The sequence below is a fragment of the Osmia bicornis genome, chromosome 5 (genome assembly GCF_907164935.1).
Source record: "Osmia bicornis bicornis chromosome 5, iOsmBic2.1, whole genome shotgun sequence".
NCBI classification, from domain to species: Eukaryota; Metazoa; Arthropoda; class Insecta; order Hymenoptera; family Megachilidae; genus Osmia; species Osmia bicornis.
Genome location: NC_060220.1, coordinates 4,503,345 through 4,531,105, shown reverse-complemented (window position 1 = coordinate 4,531,105; position 27,761 = coordinate 4,503,345). Strand labels below are relative to the sequence as shown.

At 43.3% G+C, this 27,761-nt stretch overlaps 1 protein-coding gene across 3 annotated transcripts in view; it reads right to left on the bottom strand.

The window, feature by feature from the left end:
• LOC114880393 (TSC22 domain family protein 1-like) overlaps positions 1–27,761 on the bottom strand; it is a 63,699-nt gene that overhangs the window by 7,559 nt on the left and 28,379 nt on the right. For 2 of the 3 annotated variants that reach the window (XM_029196356.2, XM_029196374.2), the window contains exons 2-4: positions 19,364–19,649; positions 2,756–2,858; positions 2,123–2,145 (exon numbers count right to left, since the gene is read on the bottom strand). In XM_029196356.2, coding sequence (XP_029052189.1) covers positions 2,123–2,145; positions 2,756–2,858; positions 19,364–19,649 — 412 coding nt within the window. Of the gene's footprint in view, positions 1–2,122; positions 2,146–2,755; positions 2,859–19,363; positions 19,650–19,722; positions 19,781–27,761 lie in introns of those variants that run through there. The other variant, XM_029196365.2, reaches the window with a different exon arrangement.

The window sequence follows — 27,761 nt, the reverse complement described above, 5'->3', positions numbered from 1 at the left end:
TTTTTTTTACCGCAACCAGCCTCTTTCAGCCGTCCATTAACGCCTCTCTTGTCCGTTGGCATTCGCGGCGATTCTTACGCACATTTCATTAATTCGTTTTCTCTGCCTCTTTTCAGCAGAAATGAAATTGCACAAGCAACATCGAGTCGCGTTTACTTCTGGTTCAGCTACGCTAGAATTTCAATTACATTCATATAACCAGGTAAGACTATAATTTCACCGTTTGACAAGTGTATGTACACGGACCTAAATAAGCCTTTCGCCGAACGAGATGTCCTGCAACGTTATCCAACGCGCGGTTTTGATGTAATGAATAGAGAAGCGAGGAAACGGTAGGTTCGGACGTCCACTCTCGGTTTCCTGAAAGGTATAATCAAGAGTTTCTTAACGACCTCGAGATTTTTCAATAGATTACGCAATGATAGGCACCAGATGTCCAAATTCGTAAGCGATTTTTAAGTATAGACCACGATATTTTTCCTCGCCGCACTGTTGTCAATTGTTTAGCTTAATTAAGGGTGGCTTGTTCGGTCGTTCCAATTAGTCGTGTCGAGTGTTCCATGAAGATCAACCTCTTGGCGCCAATTATAGGAAGCGTATTGAATCGGTATCGATCACGAAGTTTCGGTGTGAAGGGATCTTAAGAGTGGAATCGTGGATCGACGACGGGGTTCAGGGAGGTTCGGTAAAACGAGTGTCGGATAATTAATTCGAGTGACCCTTGTATAGTCAGACCGGCAGCCAGTTGAGCTCGCCTCCTCTATTCTCTTCTTCTATCTGCCCTCGTTCTCATCCTCCTTCTTTCTCCTTTCTACGTTCCTTCGAGCCACGTTGATCGTATCGTGCCGCGCGGCTGATTTTAAATCAGAAAGTTAATTAGACGCGTTTCACTGTCCTTTATGTCGCCTGTACGTCGCGTCGTGTCGCGTCCACTCGGTTTACCCTTTAACGTGTGCACGAGTCGAATATACCGCCGTGAACGGCTTTCATTATGCGAACTAATTAAACTCCAATCGACGCTGACACTCGACGCCACGGCTCTACTATGCTTCTCGTTTGCACCGATCGACGTCCGTCCACTGTGTGAGGCCTCTGCGTCTTCGGGCTTCGATCGGACGGACACGCTCGAGCTGTCGTCAACGACATCCGGATGTGTCGTCGGGGGTGAACAGATTGTTAAAAGGAAACGATTGTAGTTGGAGTTTTAGGGAAGGATAGGATAAGATATCCAGAGGATACCCTAATCCAAAATAAGTATAATTGTTTTATTTCTTTATACACAAGAAGGTTAAATTTTATTTTGGGGGATAATAATTTGTTGGCTTTTAATTTAACGCTCTAATTTAAATGTATTAGTAAAAGAAGAAAAAAATAATATTTGCTATTCCACTCGACCTATCATCTTACCCTATTCTCTCCTACTGGAAATCTGGAAGGTGTTTTCTAATTTTCCTTAGGGAAAACGTGCATTGGTTTAACCCCGTTTAAATAATCGCAATTCAATGTCGGTACACGTGGTCGATGTCCTTTGAATAGAGATAAGGTTTCAAAGGATATTCATAAAGGAATTATTAAGAGGTAGATATCATGTTCTAACGAGGGCCAAAGGAATCGGAGAATAGATGGAATTATGAATCGATATGCCGGTAGGGGATCTAGGATAATTATTGCGAATCATACGATCTGTCAGCGGTTAGTCATGATCGCGTCTGTGATTAGGGTCGATCGCTACGTCTATTGTACCAATTTTCTATGACTGGTACTGCCAATTATTAGCCGTATGGCAATTTGAAATTCTATTATTAAAGAACGCCTTTGAATGGGTATAAGGCTGTTGTACGATATTAAAACGAACGTGAAAAAGGGGTCAGCGTAATTACGTATGATTAACATCGCGAATGGTGACTAATTCCAACGCGAGTATCATCGCGGCAGTAATTTATTATATTATGGAGATAAAGAGATAAGCGTACCGAGAGGAACCCATAGTGGACTTAACCGTAAACTCGATAAGCAGCTTACATGTAATCCTATTATCTCTATTAATAAGTACAGCTCAAAATACCTGCCAGAATCATCGTAAAAATTTGAATTTTATACTAATCCGCGTAACTGATCTTACCTCTTCCACCGGTGCTCTTCAATCTGTAACAGAAAAAACGAACGATTCTATTAGATACAGAGGTATATTCAATAATAATTATAAATTAAATTAAAAATTCTCGACGCGTGTTTGTCCGAAGAATCGGACGGAAGCGGTTCGCAATAAAGATTTCTCCATTTACGTTTACGAGTGTCTCTCCTTAGCTTTTTTTTCACTGCTTCCTCCCGATTGTTGTTTGTCTGTCGCGCGGCGAATTCAAATCGTACCGATCTAGTTAGCAACCGGTTCGCCCTGGCTTATTACGGTTCGGTTACCTCTCGATTTTGATGGATTGCGGGTAGGTGGTAATTTAAGGGAAATCGATCGGCTGCTGCCAGCCGAGCTATAAACCGCGATCATTTCGCGAATCTACCTGATCGTTGATCCGTATCGAGATGCATCGCTGATCTTCTGCCTCTTTGTATGGATTTCGAAGGCAATCTCACGGGAACCGATCGGGCAGGTGTTTACGTTCTCGTATTTCGATTCGAAAATTCCACAATCCAACGGATAAATCCCCTCTATCTAAAGTGTCGGATTGAATCGAGCCCGATACTTTCCCGAGCTGTGATTCTTCCACGATTTCTTGATAAAATGATAAATTATACTGACCTTCGACAGTGGAGAAGGGTCACCATGACCACCGCACCGATACCAGCCGATACTAACGACACTATCACCAACGTGAGCACCCATCCGAGTTCTCCGGGTGCTTCTGTAAAAATCAAACAATGCATTCTTATTAAAACGATCTTGTTAATACTCGACTAGGTGTTTCTAACTGATCATCGAACCATGACTGTTCTTGATCATTTCTTGCGGTGATTCTGAAACACCGTAGGATACCATAAAAAGATGTGCTATGATGGTTAGTGGTCTTGTTACGCAGATATACGACACTGTTCTTTTAAATCGAGACTGTTTGATCGTTTTTTTCTTTCGTATGAAATTCCTTTGTTCTTGTTTCTTCACACTTAAGTATCGTCGTTTTTCTTTTTTCATTCTTTGGGCGCTGGATAAATAAGTTTATTAGGGTTCGCGTGTTAACGAAAGAGCCGCGTACTTAATTGAACCACGATTCCGTTCACCACGTTCATTTTCCACTCAGCTGGACGCCTGCAACTTTATTACGTGGTCTTTGCTATTATTTTTGCGGCACACCTACCGAAACTTTCTCCTCGTTTCCTTTTCGATTCGAATCGAAAACTGTAACGCGACGAGACACGATATGGCTACCAAAATTTATTCTTATCGTTTAATAATAAGAGCTTTAAAGAGTTCAAATGCATTTATTTGATAAGGATAGGATTGAAACATCCAAAGGTAATTTCTCGCGATAGAGTCGTCCTATTCGAACAATCTTTTCGCGACTCGATCCCATGATTTCCAGCGAGTCATTTTCCTACTGGAGAACACGACCATTTAACCAGTTTCCAGATCATTCGTCCCAAGATTCTCACAGTTCGCTGAATGTCGACATACGAGCTGGTGACAACTAGTTGCGCTCATTAGCAGATAGCTTCTGACGATTCACCGAGATATCTTAATCCTTTAATGAAACGTCCCGGTCTGATTCCTAATTTAACGTCTCGATCGCCTGCGTTTCTTGCGGAACGGTTAGGTCTCGTGGTTAACTTGACTGTCATCGAGGATCGTAAATAGAAGAGAAGATGTAATTTAGTTAGAACGAGATACTGAAAGGAAGAGAGAAATCCTCGTTGCTTTTAAAGTGGCAAGGAGAATGCTCGTTTGCGATAATTGGTAATATCATGCGACTGGATATCGAACACGTCCGCTATTTATTTCAGCACCGTTTGTATCAAAAATGGAGTCACGAGTAGCCGAGTTAAAATGACTAAATTAAAAGCACCCCGATGTGAATATAGGGGAAGATTATGTTTTCTTTCTTTTACTAATACATGACGGTATTCATTTTTATACGTAGATTCGTAACGGAGAACCGACCGCGACGCCAACAATTGTGCCTCATTCTTTGTTCGAACCTTGGCCTCGTTTTTTCGACCACTCCCGAAGGATAGATAAGTTCCAAACTTCATTTTTGATAAATGAAGCGCGCTCGGTTCGATCGAGTCCCGATTAATCACCGCGCAGTTAGCGTGGTTAATTTGAATTCTATTAACTCTAACTCTACCGCCGGCGGTCTCCCCTACGGCCTTTATTTAATAATCTCTTAACACTTTCGACGGACGTACGCAATGATTGTTAATAATTCATCAACTGAATAGCTACATAATTATTTCCATAAACACCAGACGGTTAATAAAGGAAGTACAAAAAAAGAAAGAACACCGGTTGTCCGGCTATCTGGTTGCAAGATTAAGTTGACGCGAGGGAAGACGAGTTAAGGGTAAGCAGAGGAAAGGAACATCGAACCGGAAAACAAGATTCGTGGTTAACACGGCGGCGTGTAAGTTTGAATTAACAGCAACAGGTACGTCGAACGTGAATATACGAAAGGGAACGTATAGAACGGAGATGAGAGACAAAGGTGAAAAGAGAACCGTAAGTCTCGGAGCGTCACGTTTCTGACGTGAACATAACAACGTGCAAGCGACGGCTGATAACACCGTACAACAGAGTTATCAATCATCTCTGGCCATGGTCGGCCACCAAAGATTATTCGTGTTAGCTAGAAGACGCGCGAACAGCCTCGCCATGCGTCAGGTTACAATGTTGTTTCGACCAGCGAACAGAAAGAGGGATAAATAAAAAAAAAAAGAAGAGAGTCTCGATTTGGGAACAACCCTCATCTCGAGTTCCCTGTCAGGAGCGAACGATGCGTACAAAAAGGGACACCTATTCTGTTCCTGTGTTCGATCCTTTGTATGCTCTTCGATTTCACGTCGAATCAATCTTTTTTTTCACCGCGCTAGAAACTTTTGAGAGGTTTGTACATTGTTAGCTGTTTGTTGGTAGGACTACTGTGAACGTGTTTGAAAAACAATTTGATGAATAAATGAATTTCTTCTTGGTCCGTTTGTGATCGGGTTCGTTTCATCGTCCGATGGAGTCTAGTTTTTCATTTGTAAACATCCGCAGGGGGTCGATGCGTGCGACCACGTGAACATCACCGATACACGCATTCTTTCGCTCGATTTTACACGTGTTCGCTGCCACCGGCAACACTCACGCACGACACGCAACTGCCCCGCAGGATTTATGCGAATATAGGCCGTTTCGTGGAACACGATTACCAACAGGTGCTGAGGAATCGAAGGAAGGTGCACGACCACCTTGAAGAGCGAAATGGTCGAAGAATTTCAGAGAAATACATGTAAGAATGATTTTTAGGGGAAAATCGAACGATCAATCCGGCTGATATTCGATCGTCAAGCAGAAGTGTTGAATAGAAAGCGTCAGGAAGAAGGTTTCGAAATCTATTACGCAAAACCTATTAATTTCGACGTCGAATCACGGTACTCGGAGATTTAACCAAGTATCGTTGAAACATTAATCATCGATGTCGTCTCGATACGTATCGACCCTCTGACAGTTTATATCAAAGCGGTTTTTATGTATTAACCAATATACGATTCGAAGGTCGATTCATTTCGTCAAACTCGTTTATAGGTTATTCGTTATTAATAAACGACAAACAGGATGTTTTATCGTTTAATCAATTATAATATTTTGCGCATTCTTCGTCAGAACTAAAAAACAGCCTAACTGTTACCAGGAGGATTTCGAATACGAAATCTTCCTCTGACTCCTCTTCCTTCGTTGCAAAATTACAAAATTACACCAGAGCTCGATATGCGTAATTACGAATGACTCGTCATTATCTTTCTCTCGCGGGAATATCCTTTTGACGGACACGTTTCGGGCGAAAAAATGGACGCTTTGAGACGCTGCTGGATAATTAGAGATTTACCGTAACTTCATTCTTTCTTTCGTTAAATAAACGTTTCTTTAATTTTCTTCTTCGATTTCATTTAAAAAATCAATGCAGAAAGGGATAAGATATTTTACAGATTACATTGTTACGAGAGAATAGCTTTCACGAAGATTACGTTCCCCGAAATGATTAATTAAAAAATGAAAAATTGAGTAAACGCGAGGTGTAATTTGCGAAACATAGCGAGCCACGATCCGCGTAGAGATTGCCGCCGGTAATCCGATTACGGCTTTGTATATAACAATTTCATTTCGCTAAAACGACTATATCGATGGTACGTACTTCGAGATACAGATTCATCCAATCGAATTACCATTTTGCTCGCCGCATCGCCAATCTCCTCCCTCGGTGTTCGCGGTTGCCGATGATTGCATGCTATTCACTCGCTTCCGCTTTAATCCCTAAATGTGTAGTGTTGCCATTTCCAGATTTCTTTTCTAAACGTGGATTTTTATAATCATTTGGTGACAAATTAAATAAAAAATCGTACATCAACCGTACTTGCTGTATTTTGGCATATAAATTGATAATTAGGTAGATCTTGCGGGCCATAAATAAATAAATAAATAATTTAAAATGATACTTCTTTTCCTACACTTCCGATACTAAGAGAAGTCTACATTATACCTGCGTGTAATTAGGGGAAGGTTCAAGGGTCAATGACATCTGCCTATCCACCCTCTGATCAATACATTTTTTCTTCCTTCTTCCATATTTCACATAACGTTTAATTAGGAGCGTTTATCACGTTGTCAGTGTGGCAAGAGAGGGAAGAAAAAGAAGTCAGTATTGTCGCTGCTAGTTGGGCATTCAGTTAGTGACAAAATAATTAAGCATCGAAGAGCGTTCAAAGGCCAACAGCTTGCTTCCATGAGCCACGATCGTTGAATTACGACTTGGTTGGCTAATTACCCGACAGCGGTTACGTAAGCTTCGTCCATGTAAGTGTACACCGTTCATTAATCATCATTAAGGAACGATTCGTGTGTCCTGATAACGCTTCGCGAGAAAGCCCTGGTCCCTCGCGCGACGTCGTGAGATTTCGCGTCGTAAAAGGAGAACACGAACGTCGGATCCTCAGATGTCTACAAGGGACTTTTATGAATTCTCTCCTTTCGATCGTACAGCCCGGTGATGTAATCGCGTACAATGATGGCCTTTCTAAAGATTCGATGACGCTTAAATAGCATAGATTAGTTCGCGACTGACGGGGCTAGGATGAAAAGAACCGGGCGGATTGTGTGCAGATGGAAAGGTGAAAGAGTTTTCGTCGACGGTGGTTAATTAATTGTTTAGACACAATTTGCAGACTTTTGGATGTTTGCTATTTCAAGGATTTTCAGGAGGTTTAGGTTGAATGGTACTCGGCTGTGTGTGAAATAAAGAAGAAAGGAATTTTTTATTAAAATGATTGATCTTCCACGAAACAACGAAGTTGCGATGAAATCAGGGTTTCCAAGGAAAATGGCGAGGTTCCAAGTTCCCATCCTTCCCCTTAGGCGCTCCTGAGGAGACTGACATTGTAGAGGAGGAGGCCTCATGTATATGGCCTGTGGCGCTCCACCACTTGCGTATAAATGTTTACGCGGAAAAATTTGAATTAATATTTACTTCGTTATTCGTACTTTTCAGTTATACCTATACTGAATTATATGATATTTAATAATTAAAAATCGTATTATTTTTTTTCTAAATCACTTTTGATATTAATATTGTCAAAAATACATTTTTGGAGTATTATTCTGTAAAAAAATCGATCTTTTTACCCTTGCAAATGAGAATACTCCCTTAACGCTTAATATTCACAATTTTCTGATCGCCCGGAGCGTCATCCTTTCGCTTAATCACCTCGATATTAGTGTCAAAGAAAAACAAGATCCAGTAAGAAAGACGAGAAAAAGAAGAAACAAGTAGGTAGATAAAGACAAGATCGAGAGCTTCCCTCGAATCGGCAAATTATACCGACCGATATGTTGCTACTCCGCGGTATCCACCGGTGTATCGCCAATAAATATGTCATTAACAACAATAATTTATCGAAGAAGACGGGGCGCCGGTGTGGTGTGGTGGTCGCTTCGGGGGTCTAACTCTTTTCTGCTAGCATCGCTCCGCGGGTTTACACGCTGGTCCGCGTGCAACTGCACACGCGCGTAAGCGGACGGAGCCGGGTTGGTCGGTGATAATTGAGCCGTCGCCCGCCACCGCAGCAATTTTAATCGGCCTCGCTTTTTGGCTCGAGGGGCGAGATTCGCGATCGTTCGTCGTGTTGCGATGCTTTCTCTTCTTCGACGATCCTCTTATCTCCTCCTACCACGGCTCTTTCTAGCCCTCAGCTATTCCTCTTTGCTCTTTTCTTTTTTCGTTACCCATCGTTCCCCTTTGCCGCTCGGATTGCTCGTTTTTACTGTTAATCGCGCGCTCTGTAACTGTCCAGCCACGGGGAAGCTCGCGAACATCGTGCCGACGCGGCGTCGAAGAGGAAAAGGGAAGCCGACAATTAGGTGTTCTTAAGGATGCTTCATTGGCTGTTTTTCGGTTAGCGAGGGCAACTCCCTTTTCGCTACACACCGCGAACAGATTGAAATTCCATACCTTTTTCTTTCACGGTTATTACAGATTCGCTTTTAGTGAACGCTCCTTGAAATTGGAGCGAATGGATCGATCTTTAGGCTTTCCTGCTTCTTCGGAGATTCTGTTTCTCAGGGATATAGTAAAGTTATATTGCCGCGGACGGGACTGTAGGGGTGGACAATTTTTCAAGCTGCCAAATTTTCAATTAGAGAGGAAAAGCTATGAAGAGGGAAGAGTTTTTCGAAAGTGATGGACATTTGAAAAGCATTGGATAAACATCGATACGAGAAAATTGATTTTTAGCAAATGAACGTCAAATTAAAGATTAAGAAGAAAAACCAGCACATAATTGTATAAAAGAGAGTATTGATATTACAATTTTAAGCCAAGAAAGGAAAGTTACCTTAGGATATCGAAAAGTTATTTTATTTTAATCAAATATAATTTTTTATTACATGTCCAAAATTTATGTTAATATCTATTAAATGTTTCGAGATATTCAACGTGTTACTACCGCTCCCGGTCTACGCTGTGCTTAAAAATCTGTACGAAGAACAAATCGTTCGCGGGGCAATATAACGAGAGTCTACAGTAATTAGAAGATCGTAAATTAAAAAAACACTCCATCCAGGGTTTTAAATCGTCGCCGTTTATCCGACAGCTCGATATCGCAGCTTCATTATGTATTCACGTCTTTATATTCGTTTGCTCACTACCGGTTGAAAATAGTCGCGCGGAATAAATCAGGGAAACCGCAAGTATGCCCGGTCAATTAAGCGATCACGCGAGGTTTTTTAATGTCTTAATAGCGAACGCCGTTTCTCGGAACAGTTGATTCATAAAGCGATACCTGTTTTCGGATTCCGTTTGGATTGCTAATTGATGACGCGTAACTTTCGCGTCCCAACGAAATATGTAAATTTCGAGAGACGCGTAAATTATCTTCTCTTTCCTGCCCCACCGCCTCTCGACGGGCCGACGTCGATGAAAATAATAACAAGCGAAATGAACGGGAAGGAGAATAGTCGAAGGATCTTTACGAGTTAATTGGCTCCGAAGGCCAGCAATTTCGCTGCTGCACCGCCACTATAAAATTTAATTCAACCTTTATTTACGATCGAATTTTTCTAGATAGACAGACACGATTAAAAACGAGAGATATACGACGACGTTGTCGAGGGTGGACAAGGCACGACGGCAAATCATTTTTACTCGCCCCTTTACGAGCTACGACTCGGGCCCAGGGTACCGATCGAAGAATGTCCAAAGGGTCGTCGGACGGTGTACCTTGCACCCTGCCGCATCCTACGTCCGGCTATTCGGATGTCAAAAGATATTTAAGCCCGATGTTCGCCTCCTAAATGCTCGTGTAAACAGATCGTCTTCCAAAAACGACTGACGAATGTTCCCTAAGGATTTACGACGCCACTCTCTTTCACGATCGACTAAATTGTATTTCTTCCCTTTTCCTCGTCTTTCGATCTTTCTACCTAACCCGACTGATCGTCATCACCCTTCTCGATTTACGATTTCTGTAATGTAACACTGTCGGGCTGTTTCTTTTTTTCCTTCCTCTTTGCCCTGCCATTGTATCTGCGTCCTTATATTAAATTATTTAATTAGATATCTGAAATTTTCGTAGCATAGGTATTTAGACAAATTCGCCTAGGAAACAGAATTTCTTAATAAAAATAATAATTCTCGAAGAGACTGAAATTAGAAGAGGGGTAGAAGAAGAAAAGCTGTCCCATTAGATGGGAAATTCATAAAAAACGACCACTATACCGAAGTAAACGCGACGGGGTTAATTACCGAGATACATTTCGTCCGTTTCCCAAAGTGGCCATTAACTCGCGTCTTTATAGCGTCGTTTCCCGAGGGCTTCGATAATATTTCCGACACTGTAGCCGAACAGGTAGGGACATTTCGAGAAATTAGAAGTCACCGGTTTTCCTACCAAACAGCCACACTTCTCTTGGACACGTCGTAATTCACCGGCTACGACTTTCACCGTTAATCGTTCTGGCTTCCTTCTTTCTCGAAAACTTGAACCAAGCTGCGCGATAACGACGCGTAAATCATCTCCAACCCCATCCGGGAAACGATTAGAGGACGCATGTTCGTTGGACGCGCGACTCCTTCAATTTAGTTAACGATTGTAACGAGTCAATCGAAGAAACGACCGCTATAACGGATGGGTCGAAGGTGAACCAGTCCCCTGTCCTTTTTACATTCGATCACGATCACTCATTGTTTCGTTGGACGCGGGAGGATGAGATTGTTTTTTATTCGTTTATCCGTTTATTTGCACCGCTTGAATTTCTTTATGATGATTGATGACGGGGTGCAACGTTATTTGGATAGAAATGTTGCGGTGAGATATTGGCATGGGTAGTCGAATATCAATGACGGACCATGGAGAGAGCCCTCGTTTTAATTTTACTTTTTATTTCATATCATTCTCAGTTTTTAAATTCCAAACTATTTCATTAAAAATCAATTGAAGTTTCCAAAGATGTGTCATTCTACAGAAATGGAATTCACAAATTACCATCAAGCTGGGAAAAAATCATTAGTAATGATGGAAATTATATTGTCCAGTAAATATTAATAAATGTATTGAAAATGTATTATTTTCAGAACTTACCGGAAGACCTAATATAACTCATGCCTGTGATAATATGTATTTTACTATATGAGGTTGAACATGTGTAAAATTTAATTAAGAAACTTGTCCAATTAGCAATCATATATAGAATCACATTCAAACCGTTGGTATTGAATCCGCGGATAAGGTGGTCCACCTGTACATAAAACTCTTTCGTTTAAAAATTATAAATCCAACTTTAAATTAATATTCTTGTACATGTTTTGTAAGTTCCTGTCTCGACTCAGGCTTAAAAGGGTTAACATTAGATACAGAAAAGAGGTCTCTATTATCGCCGATTGTGTTGCATAGATAGATTCCGAAGAAGCTGAACCGAAGGCGAGAAACCCATCGAATTTACCACACCTGCATGCCTAGGAAGCAAGTAACTGTACTTGGCATTACGTCACGTTAATCTACAATCAACGTGGGCATTAATAGCACAGCGATCGTGTCATTACTGTATCGTAACGCGGTCATTATCCGTCCGGATGTACGTCGATGGAATTATATTGCTTTCACGGCCGCCGTCAATTGCCATCTCGAAACTATAATCGAGATAAAACCGTACAACGCCGGATCGTAGATCGTGATTGAAAATATGTGTAAGGTGTACGACGGCCCGTGTCCCGGTCGATGCAAAAGCCAGGCGATGGAATAAAGGAACACCCGAGAACAGATCCATCATCGAGTGAACGATCGATCGGCCGATTTATCCGTCATCCCATCTAAACTTCACCATCCGTTGCCACTCGTTGCTTCCATGCGAGTCAATCTGTCCTGGAAGGTGTGGTCGGTGGGACGAGTCGAATCGGTTGCCCCTTTGTGTCTCTATGAACTCGAGAGGTGAACCGAGGTCACACCTTGACAGACGAGATATCGTTTCTATCCGAATTGGAAAAATCCCAATGAAATTTATTGCTGGTACGCGTCGTTTTATTATAACGAACGAACGTAGCGAATATAAAATTCTCAAGGAAGCGAGAGCTTGATGCATCCTAGACATATCCTGAGAAATAAACCGCAGGCTACATCGAAGCAACGTCCAGTTAACGGAATCGTTCATACTCTACGTCAACCTTAGGTGAAGCAACAAGACCCGTGCCGAGGTACTTGGCGCACGTCAACGTCAGATACGTTGGGTCCGTATAAAAGTGTAAGAATAGAATCGAGTGGATGGGTTTCTCCTGATTCTTCCACGGCTCGGTTACCGGCTCGAGAATGCTCGAGGGAGCGCGCAAGGGTAATCGGCAATAGTCCGGTAGAAAGAGGCCAGAAGGAAAACAAAGGCGGCCATTGTCGGACTGCTATGGAAGTTGATTTGCTTGCAGTGACTCGAACGGTTCGAGGAGCAATTATAATTTGATGGCTCTATTGGTTCGGTGTTTCGTTACGAACCCGTGCGTCATGCGACTTTCATGCGGAGAGGAAACACGAAGAAGGATGAAATTCACTCTCGATGGTTGATCTTGAAAATTGTTGGATGTCCGACGACCTAACAATAGCTTACGAGATTGCATATTTCATTCGCTTCGTTTACTGTTATTTCACGGTTCTCCAGATCGAGAACGCGATCCAGTATCGGATTTACGCTTTGATCGATCAATGGACTTTTCAGGCATTCGTTCCACTCAGACGGACGGCAGACCATGGAGAGAGGCACAATTTTAATTTCATTTTGTATTTCAAATGATTTTCATTTTTTAAATTTCACACTTTGTCTATAAAAATTATTTTTCCAATATATGAAACTCTCTTATTTAAAAATTACACATTTAAATTTAACTGTAGATTTGGGTCACGATTGACTCAAGCTCCGCTATTTAATGTATACGACGTTAAAAACTGACCGACGAATATAGTTTCCTTCTTATGGAAGATAATTAAAAAAAAAAAGAAGTTTACTACATTTTTTAAAATGTTCCGATTAAAATCAGCGAGCTAAAATTGGGGCCATCTTCTTGTGAGTCACAGATGAATCAGGATGGTCGCTGGATTTGCCATGAACACGCGGTGGTATTTCCATCGTGTCTAATGTAGCGATACACGTCGGTTGTTAACAACTCTTTCTGCTGCTCGTGAGCGCGTCCGTCGCGTGAAACAAGATAAGCGAAAAAACGGAGGATAAATAACGAAGGTTGCTACTCCACCTCCAACGACAAGAATTCCTAAACGACCGCTTTCTGTGCGAGCGCCACCGGAGCGAAAAAAGCCTGAGTGGAACGCGGATGTTTCCGGTACCCCGAGGATGGCCCGTGTTCCCGAGATAAGACCGGTCTAAGTTTTCGGCATAGTTCGGTAAAGTGGCGAAGATAAGAAGCTACTCGGTTCCAGGCTCTGTTAACTCGTTGGGAAACACACGACAACAGCCTGTCACCGGTTAATCGACGCCTCTTGTAATCTTAATTACCCGAAATACCGCTGAAAGAATCGCGTAGGTCGATGGATTTTAACATGTTCGTCTTCTAGCAGAAACTAATTATATAACATATTAATTTCGTGAAGTGGCAAATGGAAAGTGGCCATTATCGCCGTGAGAACTGTAAATATATACCTGCTATTATCCTTGAATGAGTTGGATCACGTTTAAAGATACACCTGGTGTACTGGAAGGGGTAATAGTAGGAATTACATGGTCGATGCTTGAAATTAAGCCGAAGGACAAGGAAATTATTCAACTCTATATATAAGCCAATAATCGACAAGTGCAATTTCGAGCTTTGAGCTTATCCACTAAGGATTTTCTGTTTACTCGAGAATGGCATAGAATTTGCATAATCACTTTGGCGAATTTTATGGTACCCCATTCTGATAGTTGTAAGGTGGAATTAGAATTTTTCTTCGAAACAAGGGACTCGTCCGGCACGTTTTCCTCGTGAGAACGTTAAATAGCTCGTATTGCGAGCTATTATCGCGAAACGAGCTGATAATTTCAAGGATATACCTGCGTTCAGGTTTGACGAGGATTGCTGACTCGTCGAGAACAGGATCCATCTAGCGTTTAAATTTCAATTAAAGAATTTTTCTAATTTCCCTCCCCTGGATTCCTTTATCGGATTCCTAAATACAAGATCAAAGGGTAAAATTTAAATTGTCTCCAATTCAGAGGTCCGAGGGTTAACGAGTATCGCGAACCAATTAAATTTCTTCCCATAATTCTAAAATACTCCAGTGACTTCTGTTATCTCTTTTTTTTTTCTTTTATTCGGGGATTCTTTGTTCGAAACGAGGAGAAAACAATTCTTAGGCGCGGCACGGTGCGGATTAGCCGTAAGCGGCCGATAAATACGAGCACACGTAACGAATCGGGGTGCACGCAATCAAAGGGACGAGGGAGAGCGGTGCACGGTAGCCCTGCAGCGGGCAGAAACTGCTGCCAATAAATCTACGTGGGCGAGATTGCCTCTAAGATTAAGAGTACGCGACTCGGGAGCATATAAAAGCTGGCCACGGCTCGAGGGAGGGAGGGAGGAGGGAAGGGGGTTGTCCCCTGCCGAAAAAAATTTTCGCTCGCACGAAAGGGAACCAGCCTCGCTCTCGTTTGCATCCTTCCGCAGGGCTCTGGCACTTTAACCGGCGCGAAGCTGCTTGTTTCTCCTCTCGCTCTTTTTTTGGTCAAAGGAACATGCGACATCGTGGTCCTCTAAAAAGGAGCACGATGCCACGGATTCCCTGATTAGATGAGCTGCTCAATTAAAGGGGAGACTCTTTGGATACTTCTGCAATGATATATCGTCGTTTCTTCGTACGCGTATAGCTATACGAATAGTTAACATTGAAAGTAACTCTCCTTCGGACACTTTCAAAGATAAAAGTGTTTAGGACTCGTGTTAGAATTCACTCGGCTCTATCCATTAAACTTTTCCATTAATGTATTGAGACGTTAGAAGCGAAGAAGCAGCACTCAATACTATCGCTAGAATGTCTAATTTTCAAGAATGCTTCGGAACAAACTGCCGCCTTCGAAGGTAGCCATAGTCCAAGGTGCGAAAGGACGACGATAAGTTCCCGAAATCGATGGAGGAATTTTAGCCAGAAGAACGCTCGAAAGAGAAGCACGAGGAAGAGAAGCAAAAGGAAGAAGTCTCGTTACGTATCCCGGGTCCAGGAGTATACGCAACGGAAGATAAGATCGGCCCAATACGAATATACGTAGCCGCGGGCGCGTAACGCGAATTAAAAGGATGACTCAGGAGGCAGAAAGACGGGCTCGGTGGTTTTCGAAACGTAAGGATATCCTAACGAGCCGATTAAACGAGCAGACTCCGTCCACTCGATAAATGCCACTTGCTGCGAGGGGATGAAGTTGTCCCGTGGTTTCGCGTCCGGTTCGGCAAACGACAAGGACTCGGCAACGCGTTCCTCCTTCAACGTCGATACATACATTTTCTGTTCGGCATGCAGCGTTACGTTCTAATTGGCGGTCTGCGATCATTTCGAACGGCATCGCGTGATTAGCGTGGCGGGTTGTACTTAAATCGACGGCTCACGCAGCGATTCCGATTTCCTAGGATGCCGTTGTTGCTGCCAGCTCGACGCTTCCTCTCTTCGTGTTAGCGTGCCTCTTTCCGCTTGTCGGCACTCCGCTGCGTGCGTACAGACCCTCGTACAGTTCCTCTTTTTTATTTTCCACGACCCGTTGTGTTGCATTGTCGATCGACGATTTGAAAAAATACGAGAGGCGATCTTCGATGGAAATACATCGCCTCCGGCGCGATTCTCTTTTGCTCGTTACGTTTTATGATCGTTGCAACAGGCAACTGTCATCTCTGACATGATGATATTGCTTTTTCAAACGGAATTATGTTGCTCGAATTATGCACTCTGGGATTATTTTTGGGAACAAGAAAAGAGAACCTATATTTCATAAGTTTTGGTTTTTGGATTTTAACAATCGGATGGCGAACCATGGAGAGAGCCATAATTTCATTCATTTTCATATGAAACTCTTTCTTTTAAAAATTATATCATTTAACATTAAACATTAGATTGATATCCTTATATCTATTTTGTATGTTTGGGTCACAATTGACCCACCCTCTGCTGTTTAAAGGTTAAAATGTCTACAGATGGAGCTTCTTTTTGGGGCACAAATTTCGTATAATAAATCAATCACACGAACGTGTATTTCATACAGTTCGAACAGATAATCGTTCGGAACCTGGAATTCGTGTTGGCATTTCGAAATAACCGAGTTGCAAGACTTTCTTATCTTTATGTTCGATGCTCCAGGTGATCATGCGAGTTTACGAACAACTGCAACAGTAATTTTAAAACAGAAATTTCTTGTTACTCGTCGAACGTGAATCGCGATGGTTATATGAAGTAGATGGATCCCAAAGTGAGTCGGATTCGTGCGGACGCGTCGTCACGAGATTCGAAATAAGTCTGAAGAGTTCGAATTAAGTTCTCCTCGTCGTTTCTGCGTTCCGTTCCATCGTTTCCACCTCCTTGGCTGCTTGTTCCTGGTCGACCAGTTTGTAGCCACGGCTTCGAGACTCGGAGGCGCGATCTCGTAATTATTACGTCGCGGAAGATGCGAAGTGACGCGATGATTACCCCATCGTGAGACCGCCTTAAACAGCCCCCCATCTCGCGCAACTTTCCTCTCTTTTTCTTTGCCATGTTGATTCTTTTTTTTCCACGGGGGTAATTGCATCGATTTCGGCAAGACAATGGCGTCTCTCGGTGCCGGGCCTTCCTTCGATGATTTATCGTTTTAATAGCGGTATCAAAAGCCGTCTCACGGTTCATTATCGGTCATCGATCAACCGAGCCCGAAGGATCGTTCCTCGAATCACGGTAAACAAATTTCAATTTCGTTTCCACCCATTGTCAGTGGCGTGTTACCGCGATTTAACGAGTAAACATCGCTGTGAGAAAACGAACCGGCCATTCCCCGCGCTAATTGTCAGCGGTGTAAGAAACGACGACACACCGGGAGGCTAAAGGCGCCACGCCGGAACGTCGAGAGGATGGGGCGCGTCGAGAAAGCGAGGCGTCCACCTCCTCGTTGCACGGTAGGATGCACACCGGGGCCGCCATTTTCGTGGCGGCGCAACAGAGGCGTAATAACTGCTGGAATTCATGGTAATGGCGATAATGCGTGCCTGGAACGATGAGGCCCGCAGGGGCTGAAACAAGGAGGGAGGGCGGCTGCGAAGAGGAACAGGCCCGGAACAGAGGTGGGGCGCCCTGCCACGCTACGGAAACTTATGCGAGCCTTCGTTCGGGCATGTGTGAACATGGCATACTCTAGGGGAGAACCGGCTGTTTCTGATTGGACGAATTCCTTCGACCGGATGTACAGCTCGGCCTCCGTTCGTCGTCACCCCTTTGCCATCGGTTGTATTTCAATTTCAATTTCTTTCGATCGAGTAAACATAACGGAAGAATCTTTTCGCTTTTTCTATCGATTTAATTTTGCTTGGTCTACAACAGTGTTTTACCAAAGAAAGCAATATCGCCTCCTTGGGGGCGGTTGCCTCAGGTACAATTAGGGGTGTAAATTTGAAAAATTTGCATCTTTCGAATGGGTGGAAGTGGAACGTGATTCTGGCATGATTATATAGGGAAAAGAGTGATGAAAATCTTAATTCGAGATGCATTCTTATTATAGACAAATACTATTCATTTATAAAAAGAAAAATAGATAGGTATACAATATTAAAAAGGAAAGAAGAAAGGTACATTTTTTCATTGAAAAATGGTGGGGAAAACGTTCGTTCCACTTTACCACTTTAAGGTGCTCAATAACTTTTTATCTGAAGAAGTGGGTGGACTAAATAAGTTTAGGAACTTTTGCTCTACACTTATATCCAGATAGACTCCACCAATAGTTTATTAATTCTAGTAATACCTAGAAACCTATCGAAGGAATTAAAGTATAAGATCGTCGATGGTAGAAGCACAGGAGTGGTCGAATCGGAGCTCCGATTGGTTGCGCCGTCTCAACCGGATGTGGAGGTTGGGCTAAAGGCGAAAGCGGACTCTTGAATTATCCGTCTTAATTTGTCCGTTACGAGAATTAGCACGAACGTGGGATGGGGAGAAGTTCGAGAGAGAGTGAGTAGGATACAAGTTTCACGGGCACGAAGCACGGCTTGGCCTCCCATGGTGTGCCCAACCGTCGACCTTCGACCTCGAGGACCCTGTACGCTGAAAGAGGTACACCATGCATACTCTAATGTTTTCCTTTTCCTCTTTCGATTATGACATCGTCAACAGCTTCGACGTTAATGTTCCCGAGTTGTCGCATGCAAATGTCTATTATGCTATCTTTTTTCCTTTCAAAAACGTGCAAACACCTTGAAGATTGATCGATCGGTTGGTCAACCTCGTACGGCCAACATATCGTCGTTTAATATTTGCTTTAAGGACACGTACGAGATATCCCAACGTTCTATTAGCCGTCATTAAATCCTAATGGACCAGGGCTTCGGGATGCTCACCTCGTTTGCCCCTAATAGCTGCTTGTTTTGTAATCCAGCTGCCTAACCACCGACTTCTTCGTTGTAATGAAATAGCCAACCCTTTTTCGTGTGTGAGAAAAAAAGAAACAAGCCTCGCGATGAAACACTCTGTGTCTGATAATAATCATCTTCTCCGTTGTTACGCGTCGTTGGATTGAAACTATGCGCAAACTAGTTCGACGAAAACTTTAAAAAGAAAAAGCACGAAACGAAAAATCGTCGAGTCACGAGGGCTGCCGGATACAAAGTTCCTTCGAAGTATCCAGTGGACTAGGAGGAGCAAACATTTCGACGAACAAACACGTCACAAATACGTTCGAGTATGTACAGAAGGAATAACGCGGTGGTCCCTTAACCATCAACGATGGTTATGCTTTCTCAACCCTTTTCAACGGAGGTCTAGCCGAAATGCTGACAGGAAGAACGAATCACGCAGTGGACGCTTCTAAGATACGTCACCGAGAAAGAATAACATTCTCGTACAAAGGCTTTTAATTCGAAGGACGGGAAAACCTTCGGAATGTCTGTTTGTTCAAGTTGATTAGAAGTTAAGGTAACGATGGTCGCGTGAATTTCAAGAATCTAACTGGGGATCAAGTTGAATCAGCGCTTACCGAGGGTGCCGTCCAGGGAGAAGGAATGCCTGTCGTTCCTCCACGCCCAGGAGCACAAATCACAGGTGGTGAGTCCGTCAGTGGTAACAGCCTCCTCAGGTAAATAAGGTGGTCTAGGTGGTGGTGGTACGAAGCTTCCGATCACAGCCCAAAGAGAATCGACGTCGTTGCCGACGCCCGTGTAGTACAACAGCTCTTCCTCGGCCACACCGGCGAACCAGTCCATGTCGTTCACACTCGGATGAACCGTGTTTGTGCTTGGCGTGTTGCTGCTGGCTACCGTCACCTGCAACGAGAATGTTACCGAATGATTATTACAAAGTAGGCGTATAGTAGAGGGAGAAGTGTGTTTCGTTTACCTGGGCGCCTTAACCCTTTGACTGCTATCGACGCATATATGCGTCAGGTGAAAATTGTCGGCGTCTCATATACTATGCGTCTATAATTTGTTTCTTGTATAGTTTAATCATAATTTCCAGAGAGACAAGATTGTACAAGATTTACACGAACCGCGATTTTGACTCTTCCCAATTCCGCTCGTGTTTCACCGACGTAAATAACAGGGAAACTCGAATGGAAAACCGACTCGAATTCGTTTCCGTTTTCTGAAGAAGACTAGACGATCGTCCTCTAACTCCTATGACAAACAGAGTGGAAACGGTGCGGGCGGCCGCAAACAAATCTTCTTTTTCCCTCTTCCTTTCGAGGTCCTACCACTGGAAGAACTTGAATAAACAAAGTGACAAAGCGTTCTTTGCTGTTCATCCGTCTGGTTTGAATCATGGAAACCCTAAGGATATCCCGTAATAATAAGAAGTAAATTCGCGCCGATAAGGATGAATCATCGTATTGGCAGATGATTACAAAGTATAATCCTAATCGATTATTGGAACGATCAGTGTCGTAACCAGGCGGCGTGCGCGACTTCGCGAACCTCCCAGCGAGTACGCTTTAGGGAGGAACGATTTGAAGCGATTTTCTGGTGCGGATGCTTGCTCAAACTGCGATTACATCGATAAACGAGCACGCGGCATGAGACCGTGTCTGCCTGCAGCTACGAATTTCACACACGATTTCCCTCGAATCGAAGAAACGCTAGGAAAGAAACACGTTCTACCATTAACCGAAGAAGATTCGAAAGGAGGATATTATGTCTTGAATCATACGATTCATCACGTAAAATTACTGATAAATAGCACTTGTGATATATCAATTTAAAGCTTAAACTTCGAGGAAGACGACTGCATAAACGTTTCGTCGATATTCTTAATACGAAATGAATGATTTGATATCGAATTGAGAAAATAACGAGAGAGCGAGAGATGTTCTTGCACAAGCCGGTTCCATGAAAGTTGTAAAAGGTATTTCAATTAATCGAGCCGATTTTTGTGCCTTCTTTCACGCAATTTCCCCGTAAAAAAAGGGAGGTAGATCGGAGCGTAGTTATGGTGTGTACCGATGTCCTACGGGACGGGGTGCTTTTGTGTCGAACGAAGGGGGTCCATGACCGTGATTATGGACGGGCCTTAGCGTCGATGGGGCCCCGTAGTCGCTGTACAATGGCACGCATTGATCGGCTTAATTACCGTGATATCGGCGTAATTAAAGCCCCGTTGTGTCAAGACCCTTCTCTCGAAGGCGTCGACGAAACTCATGATTGAACTCCCGGCGTCGGAATTCTTCCTTTCTCCCTTTTCCTATCCTTTCTTTTTTCCTTTCTTTCACCCTCCCTGACTCGAGACCGCTCTGTCACTTCCTTCGCACGCCTTGGCAACGCTTTGTTAATAAACCATTATTCGCGGCTCTGACGCGTCTTCGACAAATTCGACGCGTATTCCACACTCGAGGTGCTTTCGATCGCGGCTCCTCCGAAAAACGCGTTTCTCGACTTGTTCCCTGGTCAGGTGGGATCAGAAAAATTCAACGAGAATTTTCGTCCACGCTTCTTCTTCAGGGACTACGATTATTTCGTGTGGCGATGCTTGTAATTTCAGCATGTTTCTTTTTTAAGCGATTACATACCTTTGATAAAGCAAAATAATTGATTCTTCAAAAATTTGGATATTCTGTTAGTATGATTTTTCTAGAATACCTTATCAAACTTTTATTTATTAGTAGAACTACCACTGTTCAATGTATATTAAGTTTTAAATTAAAAATAAAATGAAAAAAATAAATAGATAAAGAGAGAAACATGAACTAGTTTGTAGTGTAATTCTTTTACTGTAATTCAACAGAAGTGAATGTATATGTCAACAGAAACATTTTAATAAATTTTATGATTTAAAATAAGAATCTAATATTAAATTTAATTCGCACCCTATATAGAGGAATCAAATAGTCGAGCATCGACGTCCATCGGTTCTTACACGAAATCGTGACTCGATCAATTTTGACAAATTTTTCGTGTTTTCGTGTCCTTTTTCTAAGGTGTGTACCTTATTCTACGGTCGACGAATATTCCAAAAAATTTCAATTGCTATGAAGAATTAATCGTAGAAGGGATTTGATTGAATCAAACGGGGAAGATAGTTCCAGTCCAGAAACCTAACCAAATTTTGCCAAGATTCTTTTCGGAACCGCAAGAATTTGTAGAAAACTTCGATCGGTGAGTGAAATTTCTTTTAGACAATTTGAAAAACAATATCGCCATAAATCGATTAAATTAACACGTCGAAAAAGATACAGAAATATGATTTGCGATTTTCTTCTATCACCTTAACGAGTCGCTCGAACGCGTAAAAGTGTACGCTCTCAGTTTCTCCACCCCGCTTGTTACGTTCGAACGGAACGTATCGTTATAATTACGAGGCGTTGGCGTTTACGATCGCAGGGATGACGTTTTACACTTGTTAACCCCAGCATTCCATTCCCCGGTTAACTGGAATGGCAAGATTCTCCTCTCGTTAACAGATTCTTTGTTTCCGCGTTGCTGGATTGCGAGCACGAAGGTGCCTGAACAAATTTCGTTGAGACAAAAGCGAATAGGAAAGATTCCGTTGATAAAATCGGACCGAACCTTTCCCACCGTCTACACGAAACGCGTTCGCCCTTTCCGAAAATCGTTCCCACCCTCTGGACGGAGCCTCGAATTCCTCTCTCGCTTCGAATCCATTTTAGAGAATTACACGCTGGAATTCGCGCCCTCTTTCCATCGGCTGCGTTGCTCCCTGTGTTTCGTCGGTTGCCGCTCTGTCCATTTGCAATTCTGACACACTTCGCGGCGTGGCTATAGAGAAGCGATCGTCCCCGTATCAACCGGCCGAGAGGACGATCCGAGAGGAATCTGTCCGCAGGTTGAAGGAGGAAGGTGCCGCGAGTGTCGGTACAGTTTGGAATACCAAACGATTCCCGGAAACCGCTTCTGTCTTTCACCCCCTTCCCTTCTGCTCTTCAAGTTCGTCTTTCCGTTCGTTCGTGTCGTCCGAGGAGAAGAAGAAGAAGAAGAAGCCCTTCTGCTCCGTGTATCGGCCGAGTTTTCGGCCGCGCGATGTACACGGTCACGAGGGGATGGGGTCTGTGGACCGTGGGGTCCAGCTTTAAGGGGTCGTTAAGAATGGGTTCGAGGGCCAGGGCCGTATATAACGGATAATTGACAGCCGTTCCGAGGCCGCCGTTTACTTTGCATGGACATTGAATCCGCGCGGCAACGCGGGACGAATGAACGAGCGGACGGACGGACGGACGGATGGACGAAGCGAGACGAGACGAGAGAAGCATCGACGTGGGGACCAACGAAATTTCGGCCTGATACTCGAGGGAGACCGAGCCGAGATACCGAGCAGGATGCGGTTAAGGGAGGCGCGGTGAAAAGGCAAATGCACGGCTCACCAACGCTCTCGTAAATTCTTCAATTCCGATGCTCGGAAAGGACAGAAACGCGACTGTGACATGTTACCCGCCTTCTCCTCCCTGCGAGTACCGATTCGGTTTAATTGCCCGGAGCTGGAAAAACGTGCCGTCTCGTTTTATTCTCCGCCCGACCCGGCCCATCTTGTCGCGTCGTGTCTTGTGCCGGCATTGAAGTCACTGAGCGAAGCGCGCTTTCTGACACCGCGAGTGCAATTTCGTTCGTTCTACACCCTGTTTTATATTTTAGAGGACATTATTGTTACTATTACTATTGATATAGTAACATGATAAACTGTGATGCACCCGTAAATGAAAGAAAGACATGCCACGTGCAATGGCTCGCTGGTAACCGTGAAATTCGTCGGCGGAGGAAAAAGCGATTGGCTGAAACATGCACCGTGCACAGAAGACTTCATCAACTCTCTTAATGCGAAGGAGTTGCGTGGCGCTACGTACATCAGGACACGCGTGGGGTCTTGCCTCGTGAACAGCGGGGGATCGTAATTTGCGATGTAATTCGACGGAGAGAGCGCGCTTTCACGGGCATCCCAACTGCTCTACTTGTCGTGTCTTTTAACCGTACATCGATATTAACTCCTGCGACTATGTAACGGGTCCTCAGGTTTCATTTTTTTTCTTCTACACCGTCTAAATCTCTATAGAGCCATTTGTTATTTCAAGTATACACGAACTTCGCTGATGGTCCGCGCTCGAAAGAAGGTGAAAGTGAATAAATGTGACTCTGCGGGACATCGACGCTTGGCTCGCATTTTAAACGAGGGAAACAAAGATAAAAGGAGAGGGAAATAAATGAGTAAGAACGAAAAGGGACACGTGATCCAGTGGAATATGCATTTCACCGAGTAGGCACGACGATATGTTAGCGAGATTAGTATCGGTCGGCAGCGATGGGAACGATTCCGCGAAACGAGGTTCGTTGGGAGTCGAGCAAAGTGACTTGTCAAAAGATTCTTGGACGTTCTCGTAGAGTCAGGTAATCGATCGCGTGGCTTCGGGCAAGGATTTTTCGGTCCCTGTACCTGTGGTTTCTCCTTTCCTTCGTATTTGTCGCACCCTTTGTCTATCTTTCTTCGTCGAAAAGGACGAAGCTTGTCAGCTCGTTCGGCTTACACCAGCTTGGGAACCGAGATAAAATCCAGTGGCGGCTTAGGCACTCATAATGGCATCGGTGCAGAACTCTCGTCGATGGACCTCGACGACGTCATAATATTGTGGTATTCTCGAATACGACGGTATTACTCGACTAGACTGATCCGTTACTTTAATAATTCAATATATTTTGTTATTCATTAATTAAACTGACGAGGGAGTTTAATTAAACTCACTTATTAATGAAACTTTGGCACCTTATAAAACTTGCCAAGCTGAATGCCCCCTATTTTGGAGGCAGACCTTTAATTATTAATTTGAATTCGAGTTGTTTTTAATATTATTGCACGTCAACTTGTATTTATTTTAAGTCAAATTAAGTAAATTAATGTGTAGCGATAAAATTCAATATTTTTTATAAAACAAAACAAATTTTACAAAGAAGTAATTAATTTTAGCTGTATATATTTTGTAAGTTTCCGCTGTTCAAGGGTTAATAATTGAGCGCACCACTTGCGTAGCTCCTCCCGTGAGAAGGATCGACGACAAGATCAAGTCTAGAGACTCGCATCCAAGCGATTTCTGTCGAACAACCGGCACAACGCAAAAACGATTCTCTAACTCGGAAATAAGATCAGATAGGAGAAACATTTATACCAACTTTTTTCCTCGTTTATGTGCTCTGAATGGACCGCTGAAGTTATGCCCACATATTATGGTACATTCTGTATAATCAGTAGCGTAGATCGGTCTATGAACGGATCGAGCGAAGGAGACGCGGAATAGGAAGAACAAGCGGACAATGAAGGAGACGAAGAAGAATAGCAAGGAGAAACGGATGAGTGCAGGGTATAGTAAGCACCGCGACTACTTTGTCCGTCTGTATACGTTGAATCATCCGGTCGGTTTCCTTTCACGAGCCGATGGCAGCCGTTCCCGCATCAAGGCCTGTGGTCTCCTCCGAGCAAGCATAATGACTCAATCCGCGATCCACCTTGCCCCCACCCTCTGCACCCAACCACCAGGAAAGAAGAGATCTACCTTTCTCTCTTCCTTCCCAGTTTCTTTCTCCTGCTCCCTTCTTCTTTCTCTTTCACCCTCGTGCCGATATTATACGTTCCGTTCGCGTTCCCTGCGAAACCCGGACAATCCAACGTACTCCCGTCGAATCACCGCTTTCCCTCATCATTCTTTCTCTTTTTTTCTATACGCTCTCTCCCTCTTTTCGTCCTCTTCAAACCACCCCGTTTCTTAAGTTCATCGTTGTTTCCGGAGATCTGATTCGTTTCTCCTCGGTGATCATCAAGCTTGAAGAGTGTTAACTCGAGTTCGCGTGACACGCGGCTGTTTGCAACACCCGAGGAACCTTCTTATGATTATATCCTGTGATTCCAAGCTTGATGTAATAGGATTTCAAGATCCAACTTGCGATGTCGCTGACAGATTTTCGAATGATTGTGTTTCGCCCAGTTTTTATTTCTTTACCGCACGCAACACTTTAACGTCACTTTCGGAACGGGCATGTAATTAATTTAATCGCGGCAAACGATAAAATCGTTGGCGCAAGAGGTTGTCTAGTCCAGCAGACTGAAGGCATGGGAAATTTTATCGGAATGCGGGATAACGATGTCCAGCCAGTCGAATTTTTCACGTTGCATCCATAGATTAGAAGATATAAAGTGCAGCGTCAAGTGGATGCCTCTGTACGTATCACGCGGAGCTTCGGCTGGACAATTTATTGCCAGGAAACGCAATGATCCAGCGACCCGTGGTGAGGAATCCGAATACCGATTACCATACGGCACCGTAGGCCGGTTATTCACGCGGGTACACAGGCCGCTGCCACCGTCGGGACGAGCGTAATATGAAATAACAACCACCACCCAGCTATCGAAGTTAACGCTCGACCCCGGAGACGACGCAAAGTTTTCTCGTAAGACAGGAAACTAATGCGCCATCGTGTTTAAAGATGGGACTGAATCGAAACGATTCCAGTAAACGAGCAGGCCTGCGGGTAACGTTTTCCATGATTTAAGCAGGCTGACCTTAAAGTTGAAGAATTTACGTAAATCTTGTCTAATCGTTTCAGCTGTGCATCGAAAACGTTTATCGTTTTTAGAGTTTGGCATTATTGATTGAACAATCTTCTGATACGTATTTTGAATAAAATGAAAATATTGAGAAATTATAAATAATTTTTTCTTTGAATGAAAATTTATTTTGAATAATTATAGTAGAACAGGGTAAAATTTCGAATTAAAATTAAAATTGGGGCTCTCTTCATGGTCGGTTGTTCGGAGCGGACTGTGAATAAAAATCTCGAATAAAAGCAAATTATTTCAAATAGCGAATGATTTCTAATTTGAAGACATTTCTTTGTTTTTTCTGTTATTTTCAAATAACTAATTGAATTTTTAATTATCATTTATTTCTTATTCTTAAATATCTTTGTTTTCATTGAAATTTGTTTCAGAAGTTTATTTAAAATAATGCCCAACTCTGATGATTTCCTATAACTATCTTTCGAATTGACATTTTGTCTTTCATAAAGATTTGTTTGTCTATTTTTTGCAATAAAAGTTGAGATTTTAACATTTAATTGAACTAATATTTTCTTAATAACCAAGTTCATTAACCTTCCTCCGAATCGAACGATTTCCTCGAAGAATGGAAGGGCTCGTGCATGACAATGATCGCTTAATTGAGCGTAAGATATCGAACTATCGGTCAGCGAGAAGTAGTTTCATCGTTCGAATCTCTGCTCGATAAAAATCCAGTGTTCCAACGTTGACAGTGGATAGGTCCGAATGATTCGGCACTTCTGTCAACGGGGGGAATGTGGTTTCGAACCGGTCTACGCGCCACCTTTTCGGATCGGATGGCTCGCACTGATACTTTCTACTCGAGTTCATTATCAGAATAAATTTCTACCGACGTTCTACCTTCTAAGCGATCTCTTAGCCGACGATCAACCTGAATTTGTCGACGTCTCGTCTGAAATCCTTCGAACGTGTCTCTGGCGAAAAACCCTTTCGTCCTTTTACCGACGAACTGAAATAATTTCGAAAGTTACGAATCTCTCCGACGAGCGATCGATGGACACCGGTCAAAGATGGATCAATTACCGCGAAAGTATTCGGCGTTGGAAGCCGACTGTTAAACGACACTCGCTATCTCGTTCACAGAGCTCTTGATAATAATGGATCGATGTATTATTATGATTTCAATGGCGCGGAGCAGCGATGCAAATCTAGATCGTGCAACGGGCTGGCTATCGAGCACGCCGATCGGCAACGGTGATTGATTCTTCAGTATTCATACGGATCGGCGTGGCGCGATATCATCGTCGTCATTGTGAAACAGGCGTCAGAGCTGGCAGGAAAGAAAGACAGCGCTGCCGCGCCAGATAAAAAAAAACGTGTCTACTTCCGATCGT